At 54.9% G+C, this 14,505-nt stretch overlaps 1 protein-coding gene across 2 annotated transcripts in view; it reads left to right on the forward strand.

The window, feature by feature from the left end:
• CPNE5 (copine 5) overlaps window positions 1–14,505 on the forward strand; it is a 192,129-nt gene that overhangs the window by 136,542 nt on the left and 41,082 nt on the right. For both annotated transcript variants that reach the window (XM_054028328.1, XM_054028329.1), the window contains exons 15-18: window positions 1,547–1,593; window positions 2,379–2,560; window positions 5,349–5,476; window positions 6,185–6,287. In XM_054028328.1, coding sequence (XP_053884303.1) covers window positions 1,547–1,593; window positions 2,379–2,560; window positions 5,349–5,476; window positions 6,185–6,287 — 460 coding nt within the window. The remainder of the gene's footprint in view (window positions 1–1,546; window positions 1,594–2,378; window positions 2,561–5,348; window positions 5,477–6,184; window positions 6,288–14,505) is intronic.

Genomic DNA, 14,505 nt, shown 5'->3' on the forward strand with positions numbered 1-14,505 from the left:
TTTACTTCATGATCTAAGTAAACAAGCCTGGCAAGGAATTCAGTGTAAGGAAGGTGATTAAATTACTGCCCTAATGCAGGCTGTCAATGACAAGTACTTTTTCAAAAGGCGAGATTAGACTTCAGGTTGGCGCACGTAGCCTGGGTTTTCGTCTCTCTGTACAGCTTACACCGAACTCCTGGCCACGCAGAGGAGAATCTATCTGGCAATTGAACTACACCTGTTGCCTTGGGGAATGTTATTAGTGCTTTAAGGTGAAAAGGGGAGAGAGTGTCACGGGGGCGGGGGGCCATGCAGCAACAGGTGAAGAAGTGAGCCGCAAGCCAGCTGCACAGCAGGTGAGGAGTGGGGGTCTCGTGGGGGGTGGGGGAAGGGTCTGGCTGGGGAGGGGGTGAGAGATGAGCAGCAGGTGGGCAAGCAGCAGGCAGGTGGGAGAGGAGGTGAGTGGAGGGGAGATCTCGGGATGGTGGTGAAGAGGCAAGTGGGCGGGGGCAGGGCCTGGTGCAGAGCAGGGGTGGAGTGTGGGCGGGGCTGTGGGCGGAAGAGGCAGGACAAGGAGCTTGCCTCTCCCAGGGGAAGTTTCACCCACTGCCCATGGGGACGTGGCTGGTGTGCCAGTCACTGCAGACAATCCTATGTACTCAATCTACACTTCTCCCTTCTGTGCAGGGCGAGGGGGGATCCATAGACCCAGAGCTGGGTTCTCACCTGGCTGCTGCTGTGGTCATGGAAAGATTTCTGGGTGCGTGGGAGCAGCTCGCTGATCTGGCAGAGCAAGTGTGTCTCCCAACCAAGATGCTGTCAGGCTCCTCTCACAGTCTCCTCTCTACAGGGCCTGATCCTGCAAAATGCTGGGAAATATCAGGGGTTGTGGGTGCTCAGCGCCTCTCTGGATCAAGCCAGGGGATGGGAGCACACGTGGGCACCAGGAAATGGACACAGCTTGAGAGTCAAGGGCAGGGCTGTCAAACAATCCAAGAGGGAGCCCCACACTCCTGGTCAGAGAGGCAGAAGAGCTCAGCTCAGCTTCCATTGTTCTCAACCCAGCCCCAGCCGTGGGTGCTGAGCCGTCCTGGCCATTAACGTGTCTCTGATTGACTCAGGCCCCCCTTTATCTTCCTGAGTGAAGCTGCTGTCTCCAGTCGCTTTGAGGCTCGGCTGGGGTGAAAGGCGATGTGCGGGTGCACGTGCCCAGATGAGAGAGCCTGGCCACTGGCTCTATGACTCCACTTTCCCTGCTTAGATCCCCTCCAAGCTCTTCCCACTTGCTGCACTGGGGAGATGTTAACAAAGGCCATTGGGAGCTGATTCGGCTGCCAGTTTCCCATGGATTTGCTCAGCTGTGCATTGCCATCTGTGACATCCGTGCATCAAGAGACTGCAGGCGAGAACAGCACGGTTTGAATCTCCATCTGAGCTCTTCCAAACAAGCCAGGGTGTTGGGGCCTGGTTAGGGAACATTAACCCCATCGAGGGTGGAGTCTGAGCAGAATCTGCACCAGCCTGCCAGAGCTTCTGACTAACAGTGTCATTGTCCCCTTTTCAGGACACAGATCAATTTCACAGTGGCCATTGACTTCACAGCTTCCAATGGTGAGTTCTCCTACCAGATTAACTGTACTAATGTTCCCTGAACCACAGTCAGTCTCTGTTCAGACAGCTGGTGGCTGATCAGACAATACATTACACTAAACCCCTCTGACATATTATGTATTTATTGCACAGTCGTTCATTCCCCATAAAGGCCTGTGAAATCAATAGTTATTTTGTGACTGCTGAGCGCTTGTTAAATCTGTTGATAGGTATTAGGTATCCTTACAGGGATGGGGTTTTATACTAGTAACAAACAAGTGTCCTGCCCAAACACCTGGGCCTGGTTCTGATCTGATTTAGAGCAGTTTGATACCAGCATCACTCCATTGACCTCAGCAGAGTTACTCCTCATGTACACCAGTGGACGTGAGAGCTGGATCCTGGCCCTTGGGTCACAGTGTTTTTTCAGGCCACCCTGGCCAACGCCCATGGACGTCAATGAGGGGTGGACTCACCTCACTGATATTATTGATTATTTATATTGCTTTAGTGACTAGGAGCTGCGATCTTGGCCCAGGACCTATGGTGCAAGGTGCTGTACAAACAGAACAAAAGCACAGTCCCTGTCCCACACAGCTGACAATCTCTCTCTCACATCAGTTTCTCCCCATCAGTGACAGAGGAGTTACTCTTGACTTCCCTTGCTGTGTGTGTGAGAATCAGGCCCTGAGTAAAGACCTCAGTGTTTGACCCTCAGCTGACCTGACAAATACACATGCCCCTCCACTGCTTTGTCCACATGCTGCTGCCTGCTGGTCTGTGTGACCCTTCTCTCTCTCCATCAGGCAACCCCTCGCAATCCACCTCCCTGCACTACATGAACCCGTACCAGCTCAACGCCTACGCCATGGCACTGAAGGCGGTGGGCGAGATCATCCAGGACTACGACAGCGACAAGATGTTCCCCGCACTCGGGTTCGGAGCCAAAATCCCTCCTGATGGGCACGTGTCCCACGAGTTCCCCCTGGTACTGCCATCCCATTTGAATCGTTCCACCACTTAGGGCAGGTCTACACTACCAACTGGCATCGGCAGCTGAGTCGCTGTCGTGCTTCTGGTGAAGGCGCTCTAAGCTGACGGGAGAGAGCTCTCCTGTTGGGTTAATAACTCCACCTCCGTGAGAGGCGGGTGGCTATTGTAGTGGGGTGGTGTCACAGAGTATTGGGGGACTCAGGGCCCTGCACCCCCGGCTTCCTGCGATTCACCATGACTCTCAGCCAGCCAGTAAAGCAGAAGGTTTATTTGGATGACAGGAATACAGTCCAAGACAGGTCTTGCAGGCACAGACAACAGGGCCCCCCTCAGTTAGGTCCATCTGGGGGTCCCAGGGCATCCCAGTCCCCCTTGGGAGGTCAGAGCAATCTCTGCCTCCCAGCCATCTCACCACCCAGCTTCTAAGACTCTGCCTTCAGCAACCCCTCCCCCAGCCTTTGTTCAGTTTCCCGGGCCAAGGTGTCACCTGGCCTCCAACCCCTTCCTGGGTTCTCATGTTACACGCTCAGGTATTCTCCTCCGGGCCGTCTCCCATCCCCCAATGCAGACTATCCTAGCCACACTCCCCTGTCAGCATTCACAGACCACAGTAAGAACAGTCCCAGTTCGTCACAGGTGGTCACCCTGCTCCGGTTTGGAAGGGGTTAAAAACAGCCCTGGGAAAGGGCTGCTCCATGGAGCCAATCACAAGTGGGCTTGAGGCAGCCAATCAGGGCCCAGCTTGGCCAGAATAAGAAAGGCTCCTGAGGAGAGGGAAGTCAGTCTTGCTCTAGTGGTGGAGTAAGAAGGACCTAGCTGCCTGGTAGAGACCTTGGACAGAGCAGTACTGGGAAAGGGCAGGCTGAGCTGGGGAGCGCTGGCCTGGCAACCTCCCAGGCTGAGGCCTTGCAGCAATGGCCTGAGGAGGTACGAGGCCTGCAGGGAGGCAGCCAGGCCAAAAAAAGGCAGCAGGTCAAACCCCCTTCCAGTGATGAGTGGCCATTTCAGACTGCAGTTTGCCCCTGAGAGAAGGGGCTAGATGACTGGCAGTAGCCACTGAGGCAAGGTGGGTATAGGGGGTTGGGGTTCCCCTAGGAGGGGAGATCCAGAGTGGGGGGCACTGCAGTGGGGCAGCACCCCAAGGTAAGGGGCACTGGGGTCCAGGAGGGACATGGGGCCAGAGTTGGTGGAGACAACAGGGCAGGTCACAGAGGGCAAGAAACTGGCCAGAGGAGGGTGGTCCTGAGCTGGATGAGCTAATTCCCAGACTGACCAGCAGGAGGCACTGTGACAGTGAGTGCCCCGCCCTGCTACAGCTATGCTGGTGGGAGAAGTTGGCTGCACCAGTGTGTAGGTTCGTATAACTACATCGCTCAGTGGGTGTGGATTATTCACACGCCTGAGCAACATAGTTATGCTGAAGTAATTCTGTAGTGCAGACCAGTTCATAGACAGCCTCTTTTCCAGCGTCCGCAGCCATTCTGTGCCCACTTGGAAGTGAAGGGCTCGCTCCTGTCCATCAGGCTGCCTGGCTGTTGTGAAGTCCTGGGCTAGGCCCTGATCCTGAAAGAGCAGCCCCTGTGAGGTACTGAGCACCCTCAGCTCCTGTCGGCTTTCGTGGATGTGGATGGTGCTCAGAGCCTGACAGGATCAGGCCCTTAGTGGGGGTTAGGGTGTGTATGGCACCACCTCCCCACTAATCTGATGCCCTGGTTAGACCAGCCAGTCCGTGTGATCCTGACCAGATTTGCCCGAGGTGCCTCCACAGAGCAGCCAATGCTGATAAGGGCCCATGACTGTGGCAAAGCCTGATCGGTCTCCGAGTGCTTGGTCGGCCCTAGTGGAGCCTCAGTGGATCCATCTGCACAGCCGCGGCAGCGAGGCCCAGAGCCAGACTCAGGCTTGTGCTGCAGCTCTCAAAAGACCTGTGTAGATGGTGGGGTTCTGACGCCCACCCCCCTTGTTCGGCGTCGGAGCCCAAGCGCCAGCCCCAGTCCGATCATCTGCACAGCTGCTTTCAGTGCCGTCACACAAGCTGAGTGTGTCAACCCTGGGCTCTGAGACGTGCTGCTCCGGGCTGCCACAAGGCCTCTGTGGCTTGGCCTTAGCTGGCCAAACAGCCATAAGCACCAAGGGTAGCAGCATGGCTGCTCTGAGAACAGGAAAATGGATTTCCCATGGAGAGGGCATAAAAATCTGAGCCAGGAAACCTGGTTTTTCTTAGTGAGCCTCTTCCCAGTCCCTGGTGGAGAAGGGAAGTAGCTGCCATCTCCCCACCCCCACCCCAGGAGAGAGCTCCCCTCCTTACAGCATGGGGGAGGTAATTCCGGTGTTTCCCTGAGCCCCATTTTCTGGAGATGCCGGCTAGGGACTGAGGCTCAGCAATGGAAGCCATTTCAGTGTCAGAGCTGGGACTCCTGGGTCCTAGTCCCACCTCATGGGCGTACTCTGTTTGTCCTTGGTTAAGGCATGTCTCCTCCCTGCCTCAGCTTCCCCACCAGGAACATGGGGATGATGGTGCTTTTGAAGCAATTTGAGATCCTAGGATGGAACCACTGCACAAGTGCTAAGTGTTATCATCACTGTTCCTCTGAGATACCAGGGGTGTGGCCCCTGTTACCTTTGGGTAACCCCTTCGGGTGATTCCTCCCAGCGCTGCGGGGATCTCCTCATATCCCTCTGGCCAGCGCTTCAAGTAGGTCTCTGGGAAATAAAAGTGGGGGATGGGGAATGACTCCCCTGTTTGGGAACCCTCCTCACTGCCCTTCCTCCCTCTTTCTCAGAATGGCAACGCCGACAACCCCTACTGCAGCGGGATCGAGGGCATCCTAGAAGCCTATCACAAGAGCCTCAAGACTGTCCAGCTGTACGGCCCAACTAACTTTGCCCCAGTGGTCAACCATGTGGCTAGGTACATCCAGCTGGTGCATTGGCTAGTCGCAGCATCCCACAGCCCTGCTTGCTCTGTCACCCCTCCCTGGGCTGGCAATGGGCTGGTGTACCAACCAGAGAGCTATGGTAGCGTCTACACAGAATGGCCAACTGGGATCAGCAAAAGAGTCGAGAGCTGTTTGATAGCAGCCAAAGGCGGGAACGAGCTAGCCAGGGCAGTGGATCCTCCAGGGCTGGGTCCAATCCAGGTGTATGTCTCAAGCCATGGGTTCCGGGAGCACGGTGTGTATTTATGTCACTCCCTGGCCTGGCTCAAGGCCCATGTCTAACACCCTGTAGCTGGACTAGCAGGGATGTGCCACAGGCCTCTCCTTTACTCCCAAGAGGCTCCTGGTTTGGGTAAGGGGTGTCACAGCCCAGCTCTCTTGGGAGCTCACATGGCCCTTGGGTGACAGCAGGAATGGAGGTTACGTTTGGGGGCAGGGAGAGAAGGAAGGGGACTCCCCTTGGGCAGCTCTAATCTCGCCACAGAAATCTCCCAAACTGGGAAATTGGAGACGCTGCTCTGAACCACAGACCCAGGGACAAATTCCCCATGGGGTTACAGCAGTTACCCCAGGGGTGAACATGGCGTAGTGCAGCAAGGTTAGCCACCAGTTCAGAGTCCCCAGTCCCTGGTACCCACCCCCCTAGAAGCCTAGGCTCACATGAACATCTCCCCGTCCAGATACGCCACCACTGAACAGGATGGCTCCCAGTATTTCGTACTCCTGATCATCACAGATGGGGTGATATCGGACATGGCCCAGACGAAGGAAGCCATCGTCAATGTGAGTAACAGGGGTTCTGCTCACCTGCTGTGCCACCGTAACCCGCAGCTGTAACGGCACACCAAACCAATGTCTGCCTGAGTGCCACTCGCTGGGACAGACAGAAAGTAGCGAGCATCAAGCAAGCAGATGTTACTAGACCCGCTAAGACTAATGGCTTATGAAGAATTCCAGTGAGGTTTCTCCTGCTCTGTCTAGCCTCAGGTGGATGGAATGGAGTTCAAGATCAGCCCCTGTCTCCAGAGGTTCCCTAAGTTCTGTCACCCCAGTGTCCCAGATACCAGAGAGCGCCGTGGCTGTCGACAGACGGGTGGCTATAACAACCTGGGGCCTCGGTCTGTGTCCTCATCACTTGGGTGACCCAGCCTCCCTCTGTGCCCACTGATGGGCACAGTCAGAAGCTCTGGCCTTTTTCCTTAGCCATAGGCGCTGACTTCATGGGTGCTTCCACCCCGGAGCACCCACAGCAAAAAAAATAGTGGGTGCCCAACACCCACCAGCCACCTGCCAAACAGCTGATTGGGTGAGAGGCGCTTGGGAGGAGGGGCGGAACTGGGCTGAGAAGAGGCGGAGTGAGGGCGGGGCACACATGGGTTAGGGGCAGAGCAGGGGTGGAGAGAGGCAGAGCGGGGGTGGGGCACGCATGGGTTGGGGAGAGCAGGGGCAGGGAGAGGCGGAGCAAGGGCAGAGCATGCTTGGGTGAAGGGCGGGGAGAGATGCAGCGGGGGCGGGGCACGCTTGGGTTAGGGGCGGGGAAAGGCAGAGCAGGGGCGGGGCATGCTTGGGTTAGGGGCAGGGAAAGGCAGAGCAGGGGCGGGGCATGCTTGGGTTAAGGGCGGGGCAGAGGCCGGGCACGCTTGGGTTGGGGCGGGGAGAGATGCAGTGGGGGCGGGGCACACTTGGGTTAGGGGCGGGGAAAGGCAGAGCAGAGGCGGGGCATGCTTAGGTTAGGGGCGGGGCGGGGGTGGGGTCTTGGGGGAACGGACAGAGTGGGGGTGGAATGGCAGTGGAGTACCCACCCAGAAGAAAGTGGGTGCCTGTGCCCTCACCATCTGGCACCCATCTGATGCCACTTCCATTCTCCTGGTCCCCTGGCAAGCGTTCTGGCTCACCATCCTATGCCCTGGGCCTCCAGTGGATGGATCTGTCTGCCCCTCGGTCTCCTCCTTCATGCTTGGTTAGGTAAGGAGGCAGCCAGAGAAGCAGAATCCAATGGTCACCAAGAGGAACACAGTGTCTTGGAGGAGGAGTTCAGGTGGCGCCTCTGTTTGCCTGGACTCCCGCCCAGGCTCTGAGCATTGCACTGTGAAGCTGTGTTCCCTGTGCAGAGACCTGAGACGATTTCTGATTCCTGCTCATTCAATTTCCCAACCACAAACACTAATCCGCAGCAGATTATAAAGGCAGGAAATAATTAGCTAATTGGGGGTTATGTCAGAAGACTTGGGACCAAACCCACCTGTGCTGTGACCCCATTGAAGTCAGTGGGCCAGGCATGGGGCTGCCCAGGATGTTTTCATCATTGTCTTAAGGCATGTAGGTGATGGGAACTCAGCTCACTGGGGAACGGTGCTGACACCTATCTGACCTTTTCTGCTCCTTCCTTCTCTCTTTGAGAGACAGACCCAGAGCCTCACCTCTGTTAGCACTCTGCTGATTTACACCATTTGGAGATCTGGCCCGTTTCAGGGTGTTGAATGCACCAAAGGCTGTGCAGACATTGACCTCTGGTGCAGCAGGCACGCATTGATACATCTCTGTTTATCTAGTGACAGACCCTAATGATACACTTGCAGGTTCTATGGTTGCCAGAGGTTCAATCGCATCTTGTCAGTTTGGTGTCTTGAGATGAACCAATGAATCCTAAAATGGACAGTCCTTGGAGAGAACTGGACCAGAGTCTTTTTTCATCTACACTAGTGTAAATCAGGAGTGACTCCACTGGACATAATTCCCCTCTCTCATTGCAGTCTAAATCCGGAGTAACTCTATTGAAGGCAATGGATTTAAACCATTGTATGGGTGATCTGAATCAGGCCCAAAGGAAACTGTTAGCCCTTTCATAACTCCTTTAAAACAATGAACTTGTAATCCATTTTAGTACATTAAGAAAGTGCCTACTGAACCGGTTATGCTGCATTATCAGCTAGTCAAGAATGCATTGATCTACCAGTACCCAAAGATACATTACAAAGAAAATATTGGGGAGTATGGAAAACACCTTTATTCATGTTGTCGCTGGTGAGTCTGGCATTTCTCCAAACAGTATCAGCAGATACACAGTGTCTGTGGCCGTGGGTGAATCAGGTGTCATTTCACTTGCAAGTACAAGCATGATCACCTTGGGACCATTGCTTGGTTTTTTGAAGAACGATGCCTTTCTGGGGACTGGGTAGTCGTCATCTCCAGCAGCCAGAAGGCCTCCTTTCTTCTTCTGGAAGATGATAAATGCTCTTGGAAAAACCTCAGCAGATCATGGATAGGCCCCTGGCTGCTTCATGAGCACTTTCTGGATTTTTGCCTGGATCTTCCTTCTGTTTGTCTCACGTCTGCATGTCTCTGTCCTGCGCTGGCATAGACTTAGGGCAGCAGTGACTGCACAACAATCCTCTGTGAATGCAGAGACCCGGCTGTGATATTTGTCATTGTCATAGAAAGTGGTTAGTGCTAGCTCCACGGGGTAAGCCAGCCAAGCCCACACCTTTGGAACAAATGCTACACACTCAGTGCAGTCAGAAAGTAACCCCTACAGGGTCACACTAACTCCTCCCCAGGCTTGTAAATCCTACTGCCCCTTCCTGTGACATACCAGGGCACAATCCAGATCAGTGAGGAGCTGTGTCACCCCTGCCCTGCAGCGCCTTACAATGCTTTGCTGAAGTGGCTCCCCTCTGCTCACAAACGGCCTGCCAGCATCTGAGTATGTGTGTGTAACTGCAGCCTGTCAGCCACACTTGGGTTACACTCTGGCCCTTACCAGCCTTGGTTACACTGCAGGGTGACCCCAACACATGCCCAGTCTTAAATTTCCCCCCAGAAAGGTATGTCCTGTCCTGCCCAGCTGTCTCCTGGACAGTACAAGTTATATTAGGGCTGTCATTTCTCCTAAAGGAATAATATGCACACAACTTGCCACCCCAGATGGAGTTTCCCAGATACTCCAATTTAAACACACTGGATTAGATAAAACAATAAAACAAGTTTATTAACCACAAAGAGAGAGATTCTAAGTGAGTACAGGTAATGAGGCATAAAAGTCAGAAATGGTTACAAGAAAAATAAAGATAAAAGCTACTGGTGCCTAACAACAAACTACAATTCAAAAGCAAAGTTTTCTCACCCCATGTTTCAGCTGTCTGACTGGCCAAACTTCTTAGGTCAGGATCCCACCCCCAGAGTCCAATGACTGCTTCCTTTGTCACTTCAGGTGCAGTGAATGTGATAGGCAGGGGAAGAGAGAGGGGTGCCTTGAGGTGTTTGTCCCTCCATTTTATAGTTTCAGTCCCTCTCTTGAAAAACACTTCCAGCTGGGAACTAGGAGACAAAGAGTCTGTATGGAAGGATGTTCCCTGCTGCTTTTTTCTCACCTGTTTGAGCTTTCTTTGTTTCCATTCCTGCTTGACAGCTCTGTATACTGCTTATGTGTAACTGAAGCAGAGCAAATACTCCTTTGTTTAGGACAGACCTGTTTGCCAACCTCAGTTTGGAACATGTGTTAATAACACCATACAGGGGAATCTTATAACTTCCCATACAATGTTGCCACACGTATTTTATCAGGACGATACTGATCTGCAAATTAGGAGTTTCCAAAGGATGCCTTGCAAGGCGTACTTTGTACAAAGATTATTACAATAGTGTGTGAACACAGGAGTACATTCTGTCCCACTTCTTTCAATGGCTGTTTGCCCCAGACCTGAGCTCCCAGTGCCAGAGTGCTGTTACCATCTCTCTTATATTCCGGGTGGAGTATAAAGAACCATTCCAGCCCCAGGGAATCATCAGATATTAATTTGCACTGGGGTTCAAAGATCTGCTAACGATAGGACAACAGGAGAACACTATTACTGATGGGAATTTTGAAATACTTGATAATTTGTGTACCTGTAAGGTTTCACAGGATTTGAACACACGTCTGCAGTACTTCAGGTGGGCAGGGACTCTACCCCACGACCAAGCAGCCTTGGCATAGCCACCGACAATGCACCAGACATCTTGGGAGACCAGTCACTATGAGAAGTGCCGCCCATGGTAAATGACTGTCAGCTCCTCCCATGACTGCTGATTGGCCCAGACCCACCCGGTAAGCCTGGAGGAAGTACCAGGAAGTGACTGTGCATCAAGGCAGATCCTGACCTGCTGCTGAGATAGATCCTGCCTCACTCTAGGTTCCTGTCCCCTTGCCTCATTCCTACTTCCTCACCCTGCCTCCAGTTCCTGACTCTTGACCCCTGGCTCTGGACCCGAGATATCAACTCAACCTCAGCCTCTGCCAACTCTAACCTCTGGATCTGACCATGCACACCCTGGCCCCTGGCAGTTTGCACAGATGACTCTGACCCTGCACAACCTGTGCCCCAGTGGGGACATGGAGGGAGTGGGCAGTCCACATATAAGCTTAAGTTTCAGCTCCATGGCCCCAGACAGCACAACGTTGTGCAGAAAAGCAGGCCCTCCACAGGCAAGTGGAGACGCATCACACCAGGCACAGGTGATGGCCCCACCACTTGAGCCAGGCCCTGTAGTGTCTCTACTACAGCGATCGATGGACACTGCCAAAAATTCAGGGGTTTGCTTAATCGGTGCTGTCTATTGTTTCTGCTCTGCCCCCGGACTGACTTCACCAAGCAGGCCAAGGTGGGCCTGGTAACTAGTTTACTGACTCATGAGGCACTGGATTGGGCCTCTCCCCTGCTCAAGCGGACTAGTTGGGCACTGATGGACTGGAGCACCCTCCTCTGAGCCTTTTCCGTGATTGTTGATGACCCTCATGGCATGTGATCGGCCAAAGCCCCCAAGGAAGCTGCGGCAACGACGGGCCAGCCGCCTCATCCATGGTGCACTTCCGGTAGCTTGTGGCCAACAGCAAGTGGCACAAGGTATTCTGTACCAGTTCCAGTGGGGATTAAGCTAAGAGTGAGTTAGCATGGGCGGAAGCTCTGCGGACCTGGACGCCTCCATCGATCTGGCCATCCGCATTGACAACCAGATACGTGAGATGAGGGAGGAAAAGAGGGGTATAACACTGCACCCATGCTCTGTACTAGCCCCCTTGAGGTCGACCCCCAAACCCATGCAGATGACTTGGCCCACTGACAGTTGTCCACTAAGGAGAAGGAGTGACATTGGTGCAATAGCCTGCACTTCTGCTGCACTGAGCCAGGACATGTTTGCTTCATGCCCATCACTGATCCTGGCCAGGAAGGGATCAGGAAACAATCATGCTCAGACCTCATAGGAGGACCTGGTCAGGCACAACCACACAGCTACACCCAGGGCTGACCCCCCAAGTTTTGCTGGGGACCCGTCAGGGTCCACTGGGTTCTAATTCAGCTGTGCCTCCCTGGCAAAACTCAACGACTGCCCTTGCAGTGGGCACTCATAGACACTCCAGAGCCATTGACAATTTAATAAATTCATAGACTGCCCGAGCTCTGCAAATCCCCATCTGGCAGAAGTCCACACTAGATGTTGTGGAAACTGTAGATGGGACCCTCCTGTCCTCGGACTGGTAACCCAGGAGACAGTGCCCCTGGAAGCAGTAATTCAGGAGCGCCGAGAATCGCTGCAGTTCAGGGTGGTCTCCTCCCCACATTTCCCCTGATGCTCGGCATCACGTAGGTGGCACGGTGTGACCCCCATATTCTCTGGTGAACACAGAGGATCAGCTCCCCGTCTGAGCCCTGCCAGCAGGCCTGCCTCCGTAGCAACAGCAGCAAGACCCTGGACCCAGGCAGCAGTGAGTCTACCCCCATGTGTGCTGGGGGCTCACAGCGACTGGCTGCAATGAGACACTCCTGGATCTGACACCCCCTTCCTGGCCCCACATTCCTGATAAATACCAGGATTATGCGGACGTCTTCGAAAAAAGAAATGTGGACACATTGCCTCCACACCGACGCTGTGATGTCACTATTTACCTACAGTCAGGGTGAAAGTTCCCTGTGGCCATAATTATGCCATGCCCAAACCAGAACTGGTGGTTCTCCATGTGTGTATTCAAGAAAACCTGTCCAAAGGGTTTATTCACTGCTCAGTGTCTTCCACAGGGGCTACGTTCTGCTTCGCAAAGAAGAAATACGGGACTTTGCACCTCTTTGTAGACTATTGGGCACTGAACCAAGTGACAATTCAGAACTGGCACCCCTGGCTCTTAATCCCAGCATTGTTGGATTGCATGAGACCCACATGGACCCAGAGGGCCTGACGGGACCCCAGGTGGCGGAGCTGGTAGCCTTAGAGCAGTTCACCCAGATCCTACCCCCGGGAGGGAGGGCCTGGGTGCGACGGCATCGACCGGCCACCCTCTCCGCAGCAGTGGCCTTAATGGAGGACTACTTATCCGCCGAGGGGGCAGAGGCACCACCCCGAGCAGCCAAGAGCCTTGGTCGCAAGGGCGGCGCAGAGAAGGGGAATCCTCGTGGGGCGGGAGCCTCTGGACCACTGACAGGCAACAGCCATCGCCACCCGAGACCTTCCAACCCTGAACCCCGACCCAAGTTATTGCCGGTGGCGACTCGAAAGGAGCAACAGCCCCCGGAGCGAACAGGCCCCCCCGGAGGACGCCCAAGCCCGGCCGAAACCCGAGAGAGGTGCTGGGGCTGTGGTCAAGAGGGACATTTCCGGTGAGATTGCCCTTTTTTGTACTGCAGCTACGGGCAGGCCTGGATGGCCGGACAACGGGCACGGCAGAAAGGGGTAAGAAAATTGATAGTCCCGGTCCAGGTTGAAGGGAACCACACCAATGCCCTTGTAGATTCGGGGTGTAGTCAGACCCTCATACGAGAGGGGCTGGTCCCAAACCTCAATCTTTCGGGGCCCCCGATCTACCTGCAGTGTGTGCATGGAGACATCCGCCAGTATCCCACAGCCTGGGTCAAGATGCGAGTAGGCGGCCGAGAGGAGGGTCTCCGAGTAGGAGTGGCCCCTAGGCTGGCTTACCCGGTGGTGTTGGGACGAGATTGGCCCGGCTTCGGAGAGGTCCTCCTAAGATATCAGCCACCCAAGCCCCGACCAGACAGGACTATAGTACCGGGAATGGGGCTGCTTGGGAGCAGGCTAAGGGATGACCCCGGCGAGGGGACCTCCTCGACGGCGGAGACCCCTGCGAGTTGTCCAGGAGACAGACCCCGTTCGGTGGAGGACGCCCGGGTAGAGTTAGAGCGCGACGGGGACTTCTTATGTGAGCAACGGGAAGACCCAACCCTAAGCCGAGCCTGGGAACAAGCCACCAACCCTGCTGTTGAGGGGGACGGGACGGTACGGACTCCGCAGGGCCCCCGCTTTGACGTATGGCAGGACCGCCTGTACCGAATAGCGCAGGAACCCCAGACCCGTGAGACGTTCCGCCAGCTGTTGGTCCCCCGGAGACTGCGAGCCGGCCTCCTCCACTTAGCCCACGCGAACCCTTGGGCTGGACACCTGGGACGCGAGAAGACCCTACAGAGGGTGGCCCGCCGGTTTTTCTGGCCAGGCATCCACCGGGAAGTGGCAGACTTTTGCGCCTCGTGCCCAGAATGCCAGCGAGCCGGACCGAAAGGGGTAGCTCCTGTACCCCTGGTACCCATGCCAGTCGTGGGGGTACCCTTTGAACGGATCGGGATGGACCTCGTCGGCCCCCTTGAGCGAAGCAAGACAGGGAACCGCTTTATACTAGTAGTCGTGGACTACGCCACACGCTATCCCGAAGCCGTGCCCCTAAAGACAGCGACGGCACCGACCATTGCGGGTGAACTAGTAAAGATTTTTGCCTGGGTGGGGATACCCGGTGAAATATTGACGGACCAGGGCACCAATGTGTCCTCCAAGTTAATAGCTGAGCTATGTCGCCTCCTCCATATCCGGACCCTCCGGACATCGGTGTACCACCCGCAGACCGATGGCTTGGTAGAGCGGTTCAACGGTACACTAAAAGCCATGTTGCGGAAGTTTGTGGAGGAGGACCCCTCACATTGGGACACCTTGTTGCCGGCCCTCTTGTTTGCGATAAGAGAGGTAC

This window comes from Malaclemys terrapin, chromosome 4 (genome assembly GCF_027887155.1).
Source record: "Malaclemys terrapin pileata isolate rMalTer1 chromosome 4, rMalTer1.hap1, whole genome shotgun sequence".
Taxonomy (NCBI): domain Eukaryota; kingdom Metazoa; phylum Chordata; order Testudines; family Emydidae; genus Malaclemys; species Malaclemys terrapin.